General features: G+C 41.4%; 1 protein-coding gene across 5 annotated transcripts in view; it reads left to right on the top strand.

The window, feature by feature from the left end:
* pcbp4 (poly(rC) binding protein 4) overlaps positions 1-20,000 on the top strand; it is a 70,214-nt gene that overhangs the window by 20,053 nt on the left and 30,161 nt on the right. For all 5 annotated transcript variants that reach the window (XM_031568548.2, XM_031568550.2, XM_031568551.2 and 2 more), the window contains exons 2-5: positions 10,934-11,154; positions 14,031-14,054; positions 15,993-16,025; positions 18,972-19,088. In XM_031568548.2, coding sequence (XP_031424408.1) covers positions 11,047-11,154; positions 14,031-14,054; positions 15,993-16,025; positions 18,972-19,088 — 282 coding nt within the window. In that variant the 5' untranslated portion in view covers positions 10,934-11,046. The remainder of the gene's footprint in view (positions 1-10,933; positions 11,155-14,030; positions 14,055-15,992; positions 16,026-18,971; positions 19,089-20,000) is intronic.

Consider the following 20,000-nt stretch of genomic DNA (forward strand, 5'->3'; position numbering starts at 1 on the left):
ATGGTCCAAATACTACCCTTGACATTTGGCCAGGTTTGCAACTATGTTTTTAGAAGCAGAAGTACTTCATTACTACAGCGTAGGGGTTTTGGATTGGACTCTTTTCGACTCAGACCTCCTGTGGCAGGCGTTGGGGATGCAGAGGCCCTCTTTAGGCGACCTAATGGTAGGAACGAGATGGATCCTCTCTCTAATGTGTTAATGTCCTGTTGCCCAATCAAAAGCTTCATGTCATCTTTCCCTTCCTCTCCTTGCCCTCACTCCCTCAAAAGCACACACATCATCAGTGTTACCACTGCACCCATAGACACACACACATACACACACACACACACACACACACACACACACACACACACACACACACACACACACACACACACACACACACACACACACACTCTCAACACACACACACACACACACACACACACACACACACACACACACCCATAGACACACACACACACACACACCCATAGACACACACACACACACACACACACACACCCATAGACACACACACACACTCTCAAACACACAATCTCAAACACACAATGCAGACCAGACAGTCACATGTTCTTTGTGAAGCTCGGGCACGTCATGTGGTTTTCTGTGCCAGAGACACAACTCATCCCTTTGTCATGCGAGAGGACAGGGAGTTATTTTTACCCACAAGGCAGGCTCTGGTAGGGTTGCTGCTTCACAGGGGAATGTAGTCAGGCCTGTGTAGACTTCTTCATCCACAACCACAGCATGTTGAACCCCAACCGTCCCTGGCACAATAACAGGATATATTACATATGCATTCCACAAGGATACCCAGACAAAACTTAGAAGTGTTAGATTAGTTTTAATGCTTGAATATGTATGTACAGTTGCAATCTAAATGATTCACCTCCTATAACATTAAAGACATGGCATAAGTGGCATGAACAGGTTAGTGAAAACATATGAATTAATATAGTAAACTCAATCAAATAATATACACTTGAATGATTGAACATTGATTGATTTTACAAATAGTTCATACCAATAGCATCCATGTGTCCAATTTAACCCCCCTCAAGTCACGATTTTGAGGAGTAACCCTTACACATGATGAATGTTAGATGTCTCCGATAAGACATGTCTGACCATTTCTCATGTGCAAAGACTTCCAGTTCAGTGATGTACTTTGGCCTCCATGTTGCCACTTTCTTCATTAAACCAAGATTTTTAATGGGATTTACATCCGGGGATATGTCCACTCCATTTCAAGTCCTGAACAATACAGACGTGTAGTACACAGAGAGCATCACATTCTGCTCCACAATTGTAGTATTGAAGGGGAATGTAAAAGTCAAAAAAGTACTTCCATGTTGTGCTGAATGAGGGCAGGGCATAATAGTCTAGAGATGTGTTACAGGTGGAAAACCATGTTAGAAGAAATATGGCTTATGTGCTGTGTGAAGGAAAGTTGGTCCAGGATAAAGATCAGAACTCTAAACCTGTTTAGACAGGGAATGGGGGCCGCTGTCTCTGGATGAAGGTCTTCATCTTCAGAAGTACTGAGTTAGAGCCAATAACAAATAGTTTGGAGTCGGTTTTATTGCTATTTATTTAGAGATGACTGTTCCACGTTGATGTAATGAAGACAGGTGATGAGAGGGGTTCTGGGGGGAGACAGGCAATGGCCTTCACCAGGGGAATAGGGTCTTTTACACTTCTTTATCATACGGCTCTCCAGAATCCTGCAAAATGTAAAATTCACTTATCGTAACGGAGATTCATTGTAACTTGAAGTCAGCAGGTAATACGTTTCTACGCAACAAGTATTGTTGCCACGGAGCAGCTGAAACTTTGCATGAAGAACTCTTTTTTTTCTCAGCAGACTGACTTTTCATCTGTTTCACTCTCATCACTGGCCAAAAGACTTCCAACTGTTTCTTCTAAAGCTGCAAGACAAGGTAACATCATTTAAAAATCAATAATCTTTAAGATTATCATAATTCAAATGGAATTTTAGCTGATTAGTCAAATATCGAATAAAGACTAATGTCAATATTTAAGTAATAATAATTTACTAAAACATCATTGGATTAATGAATCCAATCACAAAATCGCAGTGCAGGCTAAGTTCGGAAGAGTACCATCCCTGGCCGTCCTCTGCACCTATTGCCAGGCAACCAGCATTCAGTGGTGATCATATATACCTCCATCTCTAGAAGTGGTGATCATATATACCTTCATCTCCTCCAGTGGTGATCATATATACCCTCATCTCCTTCAGTGGTGATCATATATACCCTCATCTCTAGAAGTGGTGATCATATATACCCTCATCTCTAGAAGTGGTGATCATATATACCCTCATCTCTAGAAGTGGTGATCATATATACCCTCATCTCTAGAAGTGGTGATCATATATACCCTCATCTCTAGAAGTGGTGATCATATATACCCTCATCTCTAGAAGTGGTGATCATATATACCCCTCATCTCTAGAAGTGGTGATCATATATACCCTCATCTCTAGAAGTGGTGATCATATATACCTTCAGTCTCCTTCAGTGGTGATCATATACCCCTCATCTCCTTCAGTGGTGATCATATATACCCTCATCTCTAGAAGTGGTGATCATATATACCTTCAGTCTCCTCCAGTGGTGATCATATATACCCCTCATCTCCTTCAGTGGTGATCATATATATACCTTCAGTGGTGATCATATACCCCTCATCTCCTTCAGTGGTGATCATATATACCCTCATCTCTAGAAGTGGTGATCATATATACCCTCATCTCCTCCAGTGGTGATCATATATACCTTCAGTGGTGATCATATATACCTTCCATCTCCAAGCAGAGAAGAACTCCTTGATTGGGTTCAGAAAAGGGGGGTATCCAGGGAGGAATTGAATCATACAGGGCTGTGCTGCAAACCATTCATTCACAAGGCAGTGGAAGGCAACATTGTCCCAAAATGATTGACATGCAGAGACATGCCAGACCACTACAGCCCTCTCTCTCTCTTCGGGTCTTTCATTCAGCGCTTCAAGAAATGTGATGATGAGGTGTTCTGTATTGTATGGGCCGATAGTTGAGATATGGCAAAGGACACCATGATTGGAGATGGCAGCACACATATAGGGGATATTGGCGCCCCCTCTGGCCAGGCAGTGTAATAGCGGCCCTCGGCCCAATGATGGGCCTTCCACGTCTCCTCCCTTTAGAGAGGTTGAAGCCGGCTTCATCCACATGAATGAATATTTGATGTGCCCCTTCAGCTTTTAAGCTCATTATTCTCTACGAAAAAATGTATTCATAAAGGAAATTACAGTATTTTAGTTGCATGTAACTGTATGTTATGACACGGCATGTAGTATACAGTATACAGTAACAAATCCTTACCCTCACATACTGGAGTATACAGTATACAGTAACAAATCCTTACCTGCCTATACTGGAGTATGCAGTATACAGTAACAAATCCTTACCTACCCATACTGGAGTATACAGTATACAGTAATAAATCCTTACCTACCCATACTGGAGTATACAGTATACAGTAATAAATCCTTACCTGCCTATACTGGAGTATGCAGTATACAGTAACAAATCCTTACCTGCCCATACTGGAGTCTTGCCCCCTTCACATTGTCAAGAGTTTCTTTGGAATGGAACTCTATACAGCTGCTTTATTTTCCAAAATATCATGAACACTTCTGGGAGGAGAGTAAAGATTACAAAATATGTGAATTCGACTGATTCATTCATGCTGAATTGAATGTTGCGCTACTGCTGAGTAATGTTTTGAGGTGAAAAGGGAAGAGCCAAGTCTGTTTTCTCCCTGACTAAGAAACATTGTTTAAGGACCCCCACCTCCCAGCGTTGCTTGTACAGCTGTCCACTGCACAACAGCTGAACAGCTTCCCAGAGATCAGACACACATGCCGGGCGGCCTGCGACGCTAGTCCAGCTGACACCTCTCAATCCCCTCAGTCTTCCCCTCTCTATTACTCAATGTGTCCTTTCTTTCTTTCTTTCTTTCTCTCCCTCCTATTCTGTCTCCTACGTATCCAGTCTTTTTCCTGGATGGTTACAGCCCTGACTCAGGAATCTGTTGCTGCGAGGTTTTGTTTTCGCACTATTCCTTGGGTGGACACAAGCTTGAGGCTACCAGATGAAGCAAGGCAGTGACTGACTTAGAGCCTATATCTGGCACTGATTGCATGAGCATATTGAGAGTCACATTTTGACTTCCCTCTGTGTTGTGAGATATACAGTACCAGTCAAAAGTTTGGACACACCTTTCATTTTTTTGAGAAGTGTTTTCTTTACTTTTATTATTTTCTACATTGTAGATTTATACTGAAGACATTTAAACCACGAAAGAACTCATATGGAATGATGTACTAAACAAAAAAAGTGTTATCTACCATGTAGAAAATAATAAAATTAAAGAAAACACTTCACAAAAAATGAGAAGGTGTGTCCAAACTTTTGACTGGTACTGTACCTGAAAGCATATTGTAAAACTGAAAGATATCTGGCAATGAAAAGGACAGAACAAATCTGGACAGATATTTTTTTTCCTGCTAGTCTGCCACTATAGGACTTTGTAAGCTTAGTTCAGCTTCTGCCCATTTCAGGCAAATGTCAACACAGGGTGCCATATCACAGTTGTTATGATGTCAGAATGAAATATTTTTGCCAGAAAATTAGGGAAGGAGAGTTTTCCTTTGTTCAACAAAATATGAAGGAACAAGGGTTTATTTTGGAGATCCATATTGCATTTGCACACGAGCTCTGTCACAAAAAGTCTTGAATGAATTCAAAACGCATCCATTCAAACACAACCCATAGATACAGTCAGCAAGGCGTGGACCAGTTATCTGTCAGGGACATATACACAATAACCACAGTAGAGTTATTATTTAGAATTTAGAATTTTAAAAAAATAATTCAAATAATTTGTTATGATAATTAGCCATTTCAAAAAGGCAAGGGTTCTTTTTTGGACCTCAAATAAATTGAACAACCCTGAGCTCAATTTTTGATCTAGTAAAAAAGAGAGGTTGAAGAGGCGAGAAGATGGACAGGGCAATCTATGGACATGTATGTCTGACGAATGTCGGGACATTGTATTACAACGTTCAAGATAAGATAATGATATTGTACTTTTATGCACGTCACCAACATTTTTACAACAAAATGAAGCCGATGCTAACCTGATGCTCCCGTTCATAAGTTGCCAGCTTTAGGTTCTAACATTAGCTAGTTCTTGTTTCCCCAACACTAGGCTTTGCCTCCATACTCTGGCTTGTAGCTGACTGTATCTATATAATGGAATGCAATGTAGTTGTTGTGGTAGTAGAGTAGGGCCGCCATAGGTCAAGCTGATTATTAAAAGTACTTTGAAACTACTTGAAATGGTCTGATGCATTCATAGATGAACATAGACCAAAACAAAGTATAGAAAAGTGTTGTATTCTCTTTGCTGAAAAGGTTTTAATTCGAAAGGATCATGACGGATTGTATTTATTCACTTTCTTTTGTCCTTTTCCTTGACGTTCAAACGGATGTTCAAATTTCCAATATAGGTAGGGGTAGTGAAAACTGGAAGTTTGAGAGTTGAAATAAAGGACCTAGAGGAGTATCTTCAACAGCTACATACAGACAATCAGAGGCATGTGGATTTCGTGTTACCGGCTGACGTTCCTCTAATTGGAGGGGTAAGGTTCAGCAAAGGACAATGGCCGCCTAGGTGGATCGAGGTGCAAGAGGTTGTGCGTACTGGGGTGCATCGCCTCCCGGTCCTAACGGGGTACCTTATTGTGTTTATAAAGGAGCACCTGATGTTTGGACATATCTATGGAAACTCATGGTGATTGTGTGGAAAAAAGGAACAGTTCCAAGGATGTGGTGTTGGGCAGGTGATATTTTCATTCCGAAGAGAAATTCATGAACATAAGCCAATGTTAACATATCAGTCTTCCTAAAGTGGAGGTAAAGATCTTCTTTAGTGTACAGTGCATTGGTTTGCATGCAGTTGAGATGGGGTAGGTGATAAAGACAAACAACGGAGAGAAACAAAGAAATGTAGATAGAGAGGGAGGGAGGGAGGGAAGACTCCTCCGTTGTGCCATCCCCCGTCCCCTGTGATGCTCTCTGATTTAATTATTCATGCTCTGAATCACCATCATATGGGCCTAAAAACAATGGACCTCATTCTCAAACATTTCCTTAAAGCAGCAATACGGAGTTCTGTTCCAAAACTAGTAAGCTAACTACCTAAAAGGCATGCAAAAACCTTGCAAACACCACCAACAGCCCAGCGGACACTGATAGAAGCTTGCCAACACACTAACTGGTGTCTTTTGGCAGTATAGCTGGCAATGTCATGCGTGTGAAAGCTTTTCTTCCATTTTTGCAGGGTTTTCCAGCCCGTTACACAGAACTACATAGGGCATATCTTTGATGGCTAGTGGGGACGACACAGGTGTTTAACTGTCCTTTACATGACCATATGCTATCAAAATGAATTTGAGGATGGTAGCAAAATTAGTTGCCTATACAACCATACCTCAAAAAGTGTCAAATTGTTGCATAGTGTTACTTTAAGTGTCTTCTTATGAACTTCAAAAGACCAACCTAAGAAAAGATCTCCGCCGGATTCATGAACTCCTGAAAATGTGTTCTTAAACCGCCAAAGTGTTCTTAGCTGTGCACTGATTCTTAAATCGAACGAGCGTTCTCGTGCACCTGAATTTGCATTAAAACCATAAACCCACACATAGATACACACAACACATAGTCAGCTAATGAGTCCAGACGCTGAGGAACCTTGTTTAAAATGGTTTAAAATTGTAAAAATGCTGCATTTCTGAAACCATGTGACTATTGGTACAGTGGTTCCGTGGTGATAAAATTAGCACTATTGCTATGAATCGTTGTTCGGTAATAGACAATTGTTCAAGTTGGTGGTGCAGTGATTAGCAATGATGTCTTTCAAGCAGTTTACCTGGGTTTGATTCCCAGTCAAAACAGGTTGCATTTGCATAGGTGCTTCAATGCCACATATTCATTGATGATGGTCAGTAACTTTTTAATTTACAATGTCACTAAGTGACTGACTAAACATACGGCCTACAATGACTAAGCCTTGTCATGGAGGCACACCAACAGGGGGCCATTGAGCCCTGTGAGGTGTGACAGGGGGCCATTGGGCCCTGTGAGGTGTGCCAGGGGGCCATTGGGCCCTGTGACGTGTGCCAGGGGGCCATTGGGCCCTGTGACGTGTGCCAGGGGGCCATTGGGCCCTGTGACGTGTGCCCCGACGGGAACGGGCTGGCAACTGAGCGCCACACTAGGATTCTTCACAGCAGAGGCAACCGTTCTGTCTATCCATTGACCAACACCATGTTCCCTCATGCTACAGAGTGGTTAGAACCATACTACTGGCGTTTTGGACCAATAATATTCAAACTTTTAGTGAGACGAACAAACGAACGAACGAACCAGAGACTCATGGGCTACCTCATGACTGCGCGAGAGTGGAGTCAGACCTTGTCAGTGAGAATGTGATTGACTCGTTGTTCACTGGTGAACCAGGAACTTTACTTTTGAGCTCGTTCTTCAGTGAAACAGAAGGCAGGCACTGACTGTAGGTGCTAAAGGTGGAAATAAGGACACTGGCTAATTAAAACAGCGCTAATGCTGGACAATGGCAACAACTTTATCATCATTAATCACATATACTGTATTTTCAATGATACATTTTAAAATAATTTATCATCTGGGCCTAATGTCCAAGTCATGTCCAAGTTTCAACATAGTGTGTTTCATGTCGTGAAAGGCTTCAGTGAATGTGCCATGCATGGATACATCTACCGTCCGTTTCAACACGTCAGGTTAGTCACACAGAAGGGTACAGTAGGCTACAGGTTATAAACTCAGATGCCTAGCCCAACCAATAAGATGATCCACAGCTGAATCAGGGAGAACTCCGACCCGCGAGGGACTTCTACAAGTCTGCAACAAGCAAAAAAGCCGAGCGAACGAAAGGAACGCGATGAAAGATAGGCATTGTTCTCGTCCACCCAAAAGATTCATTTGTGAAGACAAATTCGTTCTCAAACGACACATCACTGCTTCGGGGCATTCGGGAAGCAGAAAAGAATGCACTTCATCTCTGAAGCTGAGGGGATAGTAACATTAGGAGTAGTAGGCTTCATTATTGCAATCTTGATTATTGGTCACGATGCTTTCCTGGGTCCACTGAGGACCTCTTATGCTCATTTTCAGTGCTCACAATTGTATTTTTGAGTCTACTAGAATAGATTTACATGCTTCAATGATCCAAAAATACATTATTTGACTCATACTGAACATGTCTATTCCCCCTCTGACTGAAACACTTTGTTAGAGCTCCTGTGCTTTATGCAGGGGCGGCGCCAGGGGGGGGCTAGGGGGTGCTATAGCCCCCCCTGGATTAGCCATAGCACCCCCATAGCACCCCCAAGAAAATAATGGTTTATTTATTATTGTTATTTAATTTAATTCTGCGTTCTTAATTTAATGTATTGTGTGATAATAATATTTCAATCACAAAAGAAAATAATAACAGATTGAAATGAACAGATTGTTCAGTAGCACGACACAGACACGTCGCATGCGTGAACTTTGACGTTTCCTGACGATTGAAGGAGAAAGAGAGCTAGTGCACTGTCAAAGCCAAAGTCAAAGTCAAGCGGTAGTATCAACAAATTCACAATAATGGATCGGTTTTTGATACCCAAAATTCCACGAGTAGAATAATCATGTGACGTTGAAGAAGAAGAAGAAATGCAAGGGGTATCGGAATCTGATTTAGAAGAAGAGGAACGTCGTGGTCAAAGAGTTTAACCTTACACCTCTACTGAGGGTGCTAGCCATGCTACACCTGGTCTGCCCGGATTTTGGTTTTGCTTATGGCTTTTCCAGCATAGTTTTGTTTGCATTTTTGCCTGTTCTTTAAGAGTTTTATTGTACAATGATACAATGATCTAGCTCTGATTATTGTGTTTTTGAGTGCCTACTGTTTTGTTTCATTCACTTTTAAAAGGGGCCTGCATCTTTACACCGTTTAAGATTTAAGGTGGAACGGTCTTGTTAGATGTGTAACATTAATTAATGCGGTCTCTTTTGGGGATTTTTCTGGATCCGCCTTAAAAAATCAGAGATTCTAGCCTAGGACGAGCAGTCTGTCTGTGCTAGCCAGGTATACATAAGCTTCTATGTTTTTATTGATTGTGACCTGACATAATATATACTTTTTGAAAGCATTTCTGACTCTTTGACTGTTTTAGTTCATTCTATCTGCTATTCTAATTTGCCCTCTTTAGTTTAGAATGTATTGAACTATTTATGTTTAGTTTAATTTGTCAGACATGGTAGTGGTGACCTGGTGGCCATCTGGCGCCAACTTTAACCCCCACTGAAGTAAGTGAAGTATTTGGGATTGCGGAATTTTGTCAGTGACCGTCGCAGAGGAACACGGCTATGTGCGCGTCCGTCGGAAGCAGCCTAATCATAATAATAATACGATCGATTTGTATGGCGCTTTTCATGGACCACAAAGACGCTTCAGAGAGCAAACATGTAAACAGATATGACGATATGGTGGGGAGGTGTTGTAGTAGAGAACCATGTGACACATATGCTATCACCCTAATTTCATAGCACCCTCGGTAAAACGCCGAGCACCCCCATAGCACCTGCAGAAAAAAATCTCTGGCGCCGCCACTGGCTTTATGGAAAATGTTACATTGTTGTACCTCTGTGTACCTGTGTGGGAACTCCTTCAAATTGAAACACCTGTGAAGAAAAGACCCCAAGGATTAACCTGATATCAAATTGACATCCTACTATCTTTGCATTTTTACAATCAGTATTATTGGAAAAAGGGTTTCAAGTGTGCTGTAGAATCTATTTGACCTCATTTCAGAGAGGCTACAACTTCATTTTTTCATGAAAACTCGCTCTCAAGTTTGGCATCACTATTAAAGATTTATTTTCAAACCAAATAGGTGGATGAGGTCAGACGTGGAACTTACTGTTTGTAGTCTTTTTGAAAGACTACAGTTTGAGGCTAGATACGAACATAAAGAGGATGTATGACAAAGTCAAACAACGATCCAGCGCTGGTAATCTAAGAGAATCTGATACTCTGTATTATTATTGTTAGACTCAATGAATTTAGATATTTAGTCCATTTTGGCTAAAGTGCAGAATGTTATCATGTAGCTAGTGATTTAAAGAAAATGAATCTTCCCACAAACGTAATAACTTTAAACATTATTTATTATAGTTATTGTGTTTGTGGTAGGCAACTCTTATTATTTATTATAGTTATTGTGTTTGTGGTAGGCAACTCTTATTACGTTTCTGAGAAGTTATTACGTTTGTGGGTGTAACATGGAAGGCATGCATCAGCACAGCTGAAGTATAATACAGGCTTAAGAGAAAAAAACAGATTCTAGCCCAAATTAATTCCTTTAAATGATAATAGTGGAGTGCCTCTCCGCTGGCATTTCACGTGTGCTGGAGGTCCCAACTCTGAATGTTTGGTCAAATGTATGTAAATGCTTCTTATTAGTTTCAGAGTATTTTTTTGTACGTTTATGAATAATGTAGTTGGATTTTTACACAGCCCTACTATTATACGTACCTATACAGTATGACAGCACATGGTAAAACATCACTGGAACAGATACAGGTGAATGGTGGATGGATGAGTGTGGTGGATGTGGTGGATGTGATGGAGTCAGGAGAACACATCCTAGGATGCTGTTGATGTAACATACTGTATATCCTAAGCGCCGATGAGAATGATGTTGCTTGATATGGTCTGTGATGATTGATGTTGCTTGATATGGTCTGTGATGATTGTGTGTTGTGTGTCAACAGAGTGATAAAGGGAAGAGAGAGATCCCCTCCTACCACCTGTACTGCCCATCAGTACTGCCCACCTGTACTGCCCACCAGTGCTGCCAGCTCCACCCGCTGCCTCGGCCACTTTGATGCGTCTCCCTGTGCCACACTCAAACACCAGAATGAACTGTGAGCAGGACTTCGGAGAAGGGGGCATGAATGTGACCCTCACCCTCAGGTTGCTCATGCATGGGAAGGTAAGAATCAAAAACCCTATCAGTGCTGCATTCTCTGGAGCGCTCTGTGTGCTAATGCTAATGACCGGGGCGACAGTGGTACAGTAGGTAGAGAAGTCGTTTAGTAATCAGAAGGTTGCTAGTTCGATTCCCTGTCGAAGCGTCCTTGAGCAAGACACTGAACCCCTAATTGCTCCTGATGTGCAGTGTGCCATCAGTGTAAATGTAAATGTGTATACATTGTAAGTCGCACATATGTAAGTCGCTTTGGATAAAAGCGTCTGCTAAATGTAAATGTAATGTATGTTCACGGTCATGGTTATAAAAAAGTAGCTGGTAAGTTGCATAGTGAGGTGACGTACCATAGTTAGGGAAGATAGGACAGGAAATGAGTGGGAGAGAGATGTAGAGTGGGAGAGAGAACTGATCTCAGGCCAGTCACACCGCGGTCCTCGTGGGAAATACAGCAGTTTATGGTATAGGATGCTGATGCTACGCCTCCCTTCCCCATCTTTATTACAGAAGTTTAGCAACTTTTCGTGCTTTCATGTTACAGTGATATTTATCCCCCATATTATCCTTTTGGCAAAGTTGAAAAAGACATTTCAATCGTGTTACAACTTTCCTTACTGAATAAAATAAGATATATTGAATTTAAATGAAAGGGATAGAACAGTACAACCGTTATAGTTTAGGCAGGCCAAGTTAGATGAAGTTAGAAGTTAGGCTGATTCACCATTACCACATTTGTCCTTGGTTGGTTGGGTTCCAGGTTCTAACCTAGATTGTATCCAAAACAAAACATACAACCACCAGCTGCCGAATTAAATGTGCACCTTGACTTTCCTGTTTCCACCCAAACTGTTTGTCAGGAGCTCTACAGGGTCAATATTCATGGTCAGGCTGCTACAGCCAAACCTTTTGGTCACTCGTGCCAATGGCAAACGTCCATTTCAATTGGTGCCAGCAGTGCAAATCTTGGGCTGTGGACAATGTGAAACATGTATTGTTTCTCTGATGAGTTCACCTTCACTGTCTTTCCCATATCCGGGAGATTCTGGAGAAGTCCCAAAAGAGGCTTACCACTGAAGGGACCGACATTTGATAAGTAGTTTAATAGATATATTCCATAGGCAATAATTCAATATATCTGACCTACTGGTCATTTTAGTGTTATTATTCTAAGTTTCTCATGTGTATTCTGTTCCCGGCCTACATGAGGTGTGAGAAAGCCGTCACAGCTCCCCCCCCCCCCCCCCCCCCCCTGACTAGAGACAGATACTAATTAGCATTTAGCATTTTGCTTTCCCAGAGTTTAAAAGACTGTGATTTTCAAGTGACAGTTAGTGAAAGAGATTTAGGTGGAACACACTCAGTGAAATCTAACTCTCTGTCCTCCTCTGGTGCGCACCATTGAAAGAATAAAACCTGGACTTGGTTTTTCATCACAATCTGACTGAGTCTCCGATACATTTGGGATATAGAAATAATTCCTTTTACCACCCCGGACTGTTGCAAGCCCAGCGTGCAGCGTGCAGCGTGCAGCGATCTGTGATCATTTGGGCTGCAATATCATGAAATTCCCTTAAGTCCCTAAGACAAGTTGACAGCTCCCATGGCCTGCACAGTCACCAGATAGAGCTGAACTCTATTCATCTCCTTTGGGGTGTTTTGGAAGAGCAAGAAAGGAAATGTTGTCCCCCACCAGCTTCACGTAGTGACCTGGCCCACAGTTCTGCAAGAGGAATGGCTCCAAATCCCTCTGACAACTGTGGGGCAAAATCATTACGGCCATGATTCTTGATTCAATTGAAGTTAGCTGATTGTAGATGGAGTAGGCAAAGACTTGATGAAGCCGTCTGGCGAAGAGATGGATAGATAGATAGATAGATGGATACTTTATTAATCCCGAAGGAAATGTAGGGTCATCCAGTAGCTTATACACTTAATTTAACTCACAAACATACATACACAAATCACAGTAGAATCACAGTAGAAAAACAATACACATAGGGAGAACATGTTGACAGGGAGTGGGGTGTATACAGATATTATACAGATATTACAGTGTGCAAACATTGGTTGTGTCAGTGTTGATGTTCACGAGGAAAGTAGTGCAAAGAGTGCAGAGAGATAGTGTTCATGTGCTTGTGTGGATAGTGCAAAGATCAGTTTATTCCAAATGACAAAGTTTAGCAAAGCTTAGCACACAATGAGTCTCCACAGTGTGACGTCGTCGTCCTATTCTCCAACCCACAGCACAGTAAGCTCAGATCGTACAGGTCGTACAGAATATGAATCCTACAGGTTATTGAGAATACTGAATGACACCTTAACAGAATTCAGTAACTATTATAGGGCTACAATATAAACATACTTAAACAATGGAATACAAGATTATCCACAGGTGTCCGTCTGCAGTGATACTTTTGGGGAATATATAAGGTGTGTGCTAAACTAATTACTAGCTAAACTAAGTAGTCTTGGGACTTTTTTTGTATTTTTTATTGTGAATCCTATTGCAGTTTATTCTATATATTCTATTAGGTAGAGGGAAGGATCCTTGTGAATCCTCCTAAGTTTGAGATGAAAGAAAATATTTAGTTTTATTAAAGACTGAAGTTTCAAAATAGTCCTTTTCAAAACAGTTTCAGAACATTACATGGTAGATATCACATTAAGGTAGATATCCATATTCCCCAATTAGCTATACAGTATAAACCATGTGAACAAAAATGGTGAGAGAAATCAAAATGCATGCCGTATATGCTAACTGCTATCAGTAGGTTTGTCTGTCATGGGCTAGGATGTACAGACATGTGGCTCTACCTCTCAGCTCAGAGGGTGTGGAGCACGCAGATCCATATTATAACAGTTGTCTTGTTTACCTTTCACAGGAGGTCGGAAGCATCATAGGGAAGGTGAGTAGCTCTCCGTCTTGCAGTTTTAGTGTTTGTTTTGGGGAATTTGGTTCTAATGTAGCTACAGTATGTGTTTGAGGGGGGATTTTCTCCAGTTATCACTGTGGAGTATTATTACTATCTTCCTATTCTTAATTCAGAAGGTGCGGTAGGGTGTTCTTCACATAGACTATGGTTTAGGTGAAGTATTTTGCTGACTGCTGGCTATCCAAACTAGAACTTGCTTAATGAATGCATAACACATCTGCAACAGACAACACATAGCACCCCTAAAGAGGGAGAGCACACCACTTACATAGGGTTACATAGCAGTGTTTTATATATACATAGTGAAAAATGTTGGCCCCACCTTTTAAAAATATGTCAATTCCGACCTTTATTGTTCTCAAACAATCAGAAATTCCAATCTGAGACACCCTTTAAGTTTGCCATTAGGAGCACCCTAAAAGGTCAGATGCTCAATTTATTCCAAAGTTTGCAAAGGGGTTATCTTGAACCTTCTCATGATGTTTTGTTGCGAATACCTTTTAGTTTGCAAGGACCTTAATAACAATCCATATTTGTCCTTCAGAGCACCCTTAAAGTTGAGAGAACAAGGGTCCGTGAGGGTGACATGGCAAAAAGGGTCCAAAAGGGTGACATGGCAAAAAGGGTCCAAAAGGGTGACATGGCAAAAAGGGTCCAAGAGGGTGACATGGCAAAAAAGGGTCCAAAAGGGTGACATGGCAAAAAGGGTCCAAAAGGGTGACATGGCAAAAAGGGTCCAAAAGGGTGACATGGCAAAAAGGGTCCAAGAGGGTGACATGGCAAAAAAGGGTCCAAAAAGGGTCCAAAAGGGTGACATGGCAAAAAGGGTCCCAGAGGGTGACATGGCAAAAAAGGGTCCAAAAGGGTGACATGGCAAAAAGGGTCCAAAAGGGTGACATGGCAAAAAGGGTCCAAAAGGGTGACATGGCAAAAAGGGTCCAAGAGGGTGACATGGCAAAAAAGGGTCCAAAAAGGGTCCAAAAGGGTGACATGGCAAAAAAAAGGATCAATTTGGCACCCTTTCCCCAGAACAGGGGTTCATAAAAAACTGCTTGCAGCACATGAACAGTGTAAACCAGCGGGACCTAACCTGATTTAATAAGAGAAACACTAGGTCACACCCCAATTGTTTTCCTGTATGGTGTAGAATCTGAGAGACTCTGAGGATTGTGAAAACAAACACCGCATTGATTTACTCTGTACAGTTCAATTTGTTTGTGCATGCTTAGAACTTGGGCTATGTACATATAGTGAACACAAACATATGTTCCATAGTTTAATTTTAGGTCGTGTGACTATTTCAATTACCCTTGAGCATTGTGAGGGTTGTGTTGCCCTGCTATGTAAACAACAACAACTGTAAAGACTCCATTTCAGGAGAGTGACACGGGAGTCGGAGACTGATGCATGCCGTGCAACATGACTGATGCAACAGGACTGATGCAACACGACTGATGCAACATGACTGATGCAACATGACTGATGCAACAGGACTGATGGATGCCATGCAACATGACTGATGCAACAGGACTGATGCAACAGGACTGATGCAACATGACTGATGCAACAGGACTGATGCATGCCGTGCAACATGACTGATGCAACATGACTGATGCAACAGGACTGATGCAACATGACTGATGGATGCCATGCAACATGACTGCACTTCTGTAAATCTCTCCTCTGGTGTTCACCGTTCAATCTGCCATGGTGATTTGTGATGTTCTTCCATTCCCATGTGCAGAGAGCCATGTGTTCAGGGTGGTGGGGTATCATTGGTCTTCGTTTTGGCAGTCTGGTAGACCAGTCAATACAAAAACTGAGACAACATGATCAAATGGAGAGGTTTATATATGGAAAGCTCCATTTGTTCAAATGTTATCTAAGTATGTGTTCACTTCTCGTCCACAGAAAGGAGAGACTGTCAAGAGAATACGAGAAGAGGTAAGCCTAGATAAAAACCTTGCTGTGTTTAGTGTATGCAAACAGACTCAGATACACACAATTCACAATAAATAAATAAATAAATGAAACAAGAAAATTACTGAACTAAACGGGTCCAACACTGGTGTCTCAATGCTGCATTGTACATTATGAAAAATGCTTTATTATTTCTTCTGTAAATGTATGTATTAATGTGCTGCGGCTCTTCATAAGGGCTTGGTTGGACTCCAAACAATACAGCCAGCAGAACAATGGTTTTAACATGCAAGTCTGCCTTCTTTGGTGGCATTAAGGAGAACGTCTCTTTCTGCTCCTCATCCTCCACTCTTGATTACATCCCAATTAAGAGACAGATTGCACTTCATGTGAATTGAAAAGGGCAGGATCTTATTCATGAATAGAATACAGTACCAGTCAAAAGTTTGGACACACCTTTAATTTTTTGGAGAAGTGTTTTCTTTACTTTTATTATTTTCTACATTGTAGATTTATACTGAAGACATTTAAACTAGGAAAGAACACATATGGGATGATGTACTAAACAAAAAAAGTGTTATCTACCATGTAGAAAATAATAAAAGTAAAGAAAAAAACTTCACCAAAAATGAGAAGGTGTGTCCAAACTTTTGACTGGTACTGTAGATGCTAAGAGTGACACACTTGGGTCATGGCATGGCTGACCTTTGGAGGAAAACAAAGGAGACAATAAGATCTTTCTCTTGCAGTGTGACGAAGGTCTTAATTATTATTATTATTATTAATTATTATTATTATTCAGAACCCTCTGTCAGTAAAGAGGAAAGGGTTATTATTTCATTAGCAGTATAAATAGAAAGCATAATGATTTCCGTCTCTTCTGGTGGTGGGTGTTCACTGGAAGGATGAATGGCTGGATTTGGTGTTTGCCCTTCTCTCCACAGAGGAGGGTGAAGCAGAACGAGCAGAGCCAGTTTGGCTGTGGTTACTCGATGGGGGGGGGGCTTTGCATTTGAGACTGAAGAAAGGGGACGAATGTGGAAAAGAGGAGACTGAGTATAAAAGTGGAATCTCAGAGACATTGATAGACCAGGAAATAGATAGGAGGGAGAGAGAGGAGATGATGTAGAGGGGGCTTAGAATGACTGACAGGTCACATGGAAGGAAGTGAGAGAAATAAGAGTAGTGCACTCAAACACATACAACATTTACATTTACATGTACTCATTTAGCAGACGCTTTTGTCCAAAGCGACGTACAAGGGAGAGAATAGTCAACATACAACCAGCCTGACGAGCACAGACTCGAGTCATCACTGGGCTACAGTAGCCTGACGATGTCATACTCATAATTCTAGTCAGAATATGAGTCTGATATCGCTCCATTGGGCTGTGATTATGGGGCGTGTTTCAACCGAACCAGGAGAAAAAATGCCTCTTCGCTCAATTGGTTACCTACAACCAATCAGAACAACGTAGTATGTGACCAGGGGCAGCTGATACATTACACTTTTACCGGATCCCGTAGGAAGGAAGGCAAAAACATCTTTTCGATTGACAAATGCCTTAATCGCGTTTCTCTGTTCCTCTTTCAAAATGAATGCACTGTCAATGTCTAAATGGACTCGAATCTATACATTTCAGCTCTCCAGCGGCAGCCATGTTTGTTGAAAACAAATTCAACTCGTGTGTTGGTGACGTGGTTGGTTACGTTACTGTTGATCATCTGTCCATCATCGTATAAAGCCCGCCTTAACAATTTGATTGGTACGGCCGATATCGAGCCGCAGATAATTTCTCCTCAATGGAGTAATGCCAGACCGAACTTCCCAACCAAAAAATGTGTGGGCGGGGCTAAGTTCGGTCTGGTATCCAGGCTAGGGCTACAGAGTAGTGCACTCAAAACACATACAATCAGAATCAGAATCAGAATAGTATTTATTGCCAAGTAGGTTTACACCTACCTGGAATTTGTTCTGGTGTAAAGGTGCATACAGTAAACATAAAAACATACAAACACAGTAAGTACACAACCAGCCTGACGAGCACAGACTCGAGTCATTACTGGGCTACAGAGAAGAGAGAGAACATGATTTCACTTCCTCCTCATGCATATTTTAATATTTTCGAGCTCACAGTCAAGCACACAGACAATAAACAAGAAATAGAGTGGCGTCAGCGTCCACCCAAGCATGAGCAGGCCAGTCAAGCACATAGAGGCGCTTAGATCCAAGCATGTCACACACAGCCAGAGGAGAGATGATGATGACGACGATGATGATGAAGCACATAGAGGCGCTTAGATCCAAGCATGTCACACACAGCCAGAGGAGAGATGATGATGATGACGACGATGATGAGGAGGATTTTTCTTGCATCACAATGAAACAAAAAATAGGACAAGAAACAAAGATCCATACATTCAACCTGACTCTTACAATCACAAAATACATATTCAAGTCCCGTTCAACATACATTTGGTCTGACCTTAAACGCCATATTTAATTTTAGGATTGACTGGTGCACAAAAGAGTGCTTTAGTCCTAACCTTACTTGGAACCCTGTATCTGCGGTTTGACTAGTAACCATTTGTATTCACTGTGTTTGGGGTCAGAGACAATGTTGTTGTCAAGCCTTAATATGAGAGAGACACTTTTGCTCGGCAGCGCCACACTTATGGAACAGCCTCCCTGACCACCTAAGGGCAACGCAGACGCTGGACTCCTTTAAAGCTGGACTAAAAACATTTTTTATTCAGGAAGGCATTTCTGGCCTTGTGTTAAATCGTATGTTAAAATGTTAAAAAGTTTTCTATTATGCTTATGTTATTTCATTTTTATTTTACTGTGTTATTATAGTTAGTTTTTAATATGTTGGCAGATTCTTTTGAATGAAGAGTGCATTACAAATCAAATAAATTATTATTATTATTATTATTATTACACTAATTGTGTTTGTTCTGTCCGTGCAGAGCAGTGCCCGCATCAACATCTCAGAGGGTTCATGTCCAGAACGCATCATAACCATCACAGGACCCACTGAGTGCGTGTTCCGAGCCTTCACCATGATCACAGTCAAGCTGGAGGAGGTACCTGACACACATTTTACACACAAACACACACGCATTTACACACAAACACACGCATTTACACACAAACACACACGCATTTACACACAAACACACACGCATTTACACACAAACACACACACATTTACACACAAACACACACGCATTTACACACAAACACACACGCATTTACACACAAACACACACGCATTTACACACAAACACACACGCATTTACACACAAACACACACAGATTTACACACAAACACACACGCATTTACACACAAACACACACGCATTTACACACAAACACACACGCATTTACACACAAACACACACACATTTACACACAAACACACACACATTTACACACAAACACACACACAATCTGTGTAGCTAACGTAACGTAACGCAATTCACTAACCTGCAGCTCTGGGTATCACAGCTGGTGACAAGATGATAAAGACAGACCATTTGAATTCCAAAAGGCCACATGTTGTCCTACAAAGCATGATATTGTTTCACAATAGGCACGGCAAATTCAACTGGAGATATCTGCGTGTTTTGGCAGCCTAAAGTCTGATGCAAGACAGCCACCTAAAATCTGCTGAAATGAAGGCTACTTCATTAAGTGTTTACAAGTTGGTTGTGTGTGACTGATATTAGCAGTTTGATTCCAAACCAGTCACATACAAATGAGATCCCATAACTGGAATGTGCGGTACGTCTAATGCCTTGTGACTTTAGTGTATCATGTTTGTAAAGTTACTAACCATCTTCCACTTCCCACTGGAGCTCTATGAACACTGAATCCAACTATCCACTGCCGCTGTGTATACATCTTTGCCATACCACAAGTGAAGCTCTAACCCACTCCCATTTATTTTCAATGGGAAATGGGGGGAAAAAATGTAGCTGGTCTATGGAAAAGCA

The sequence above is a fragment of the Clupea harengus genome, chromosome 5 (assembly GCF_900700415.2).
Source record: "Clupea harengus chromosome 5, Ch_v2.0.2, whole genome shotgun sequence".
NCBI classification, from domain to species: domain Eukaryota; kingdom Metazoa; phylum Chordata; class Actinopteri; order Clupeiformes; family Clupeidae; genus Clupea; species Clupea harengus.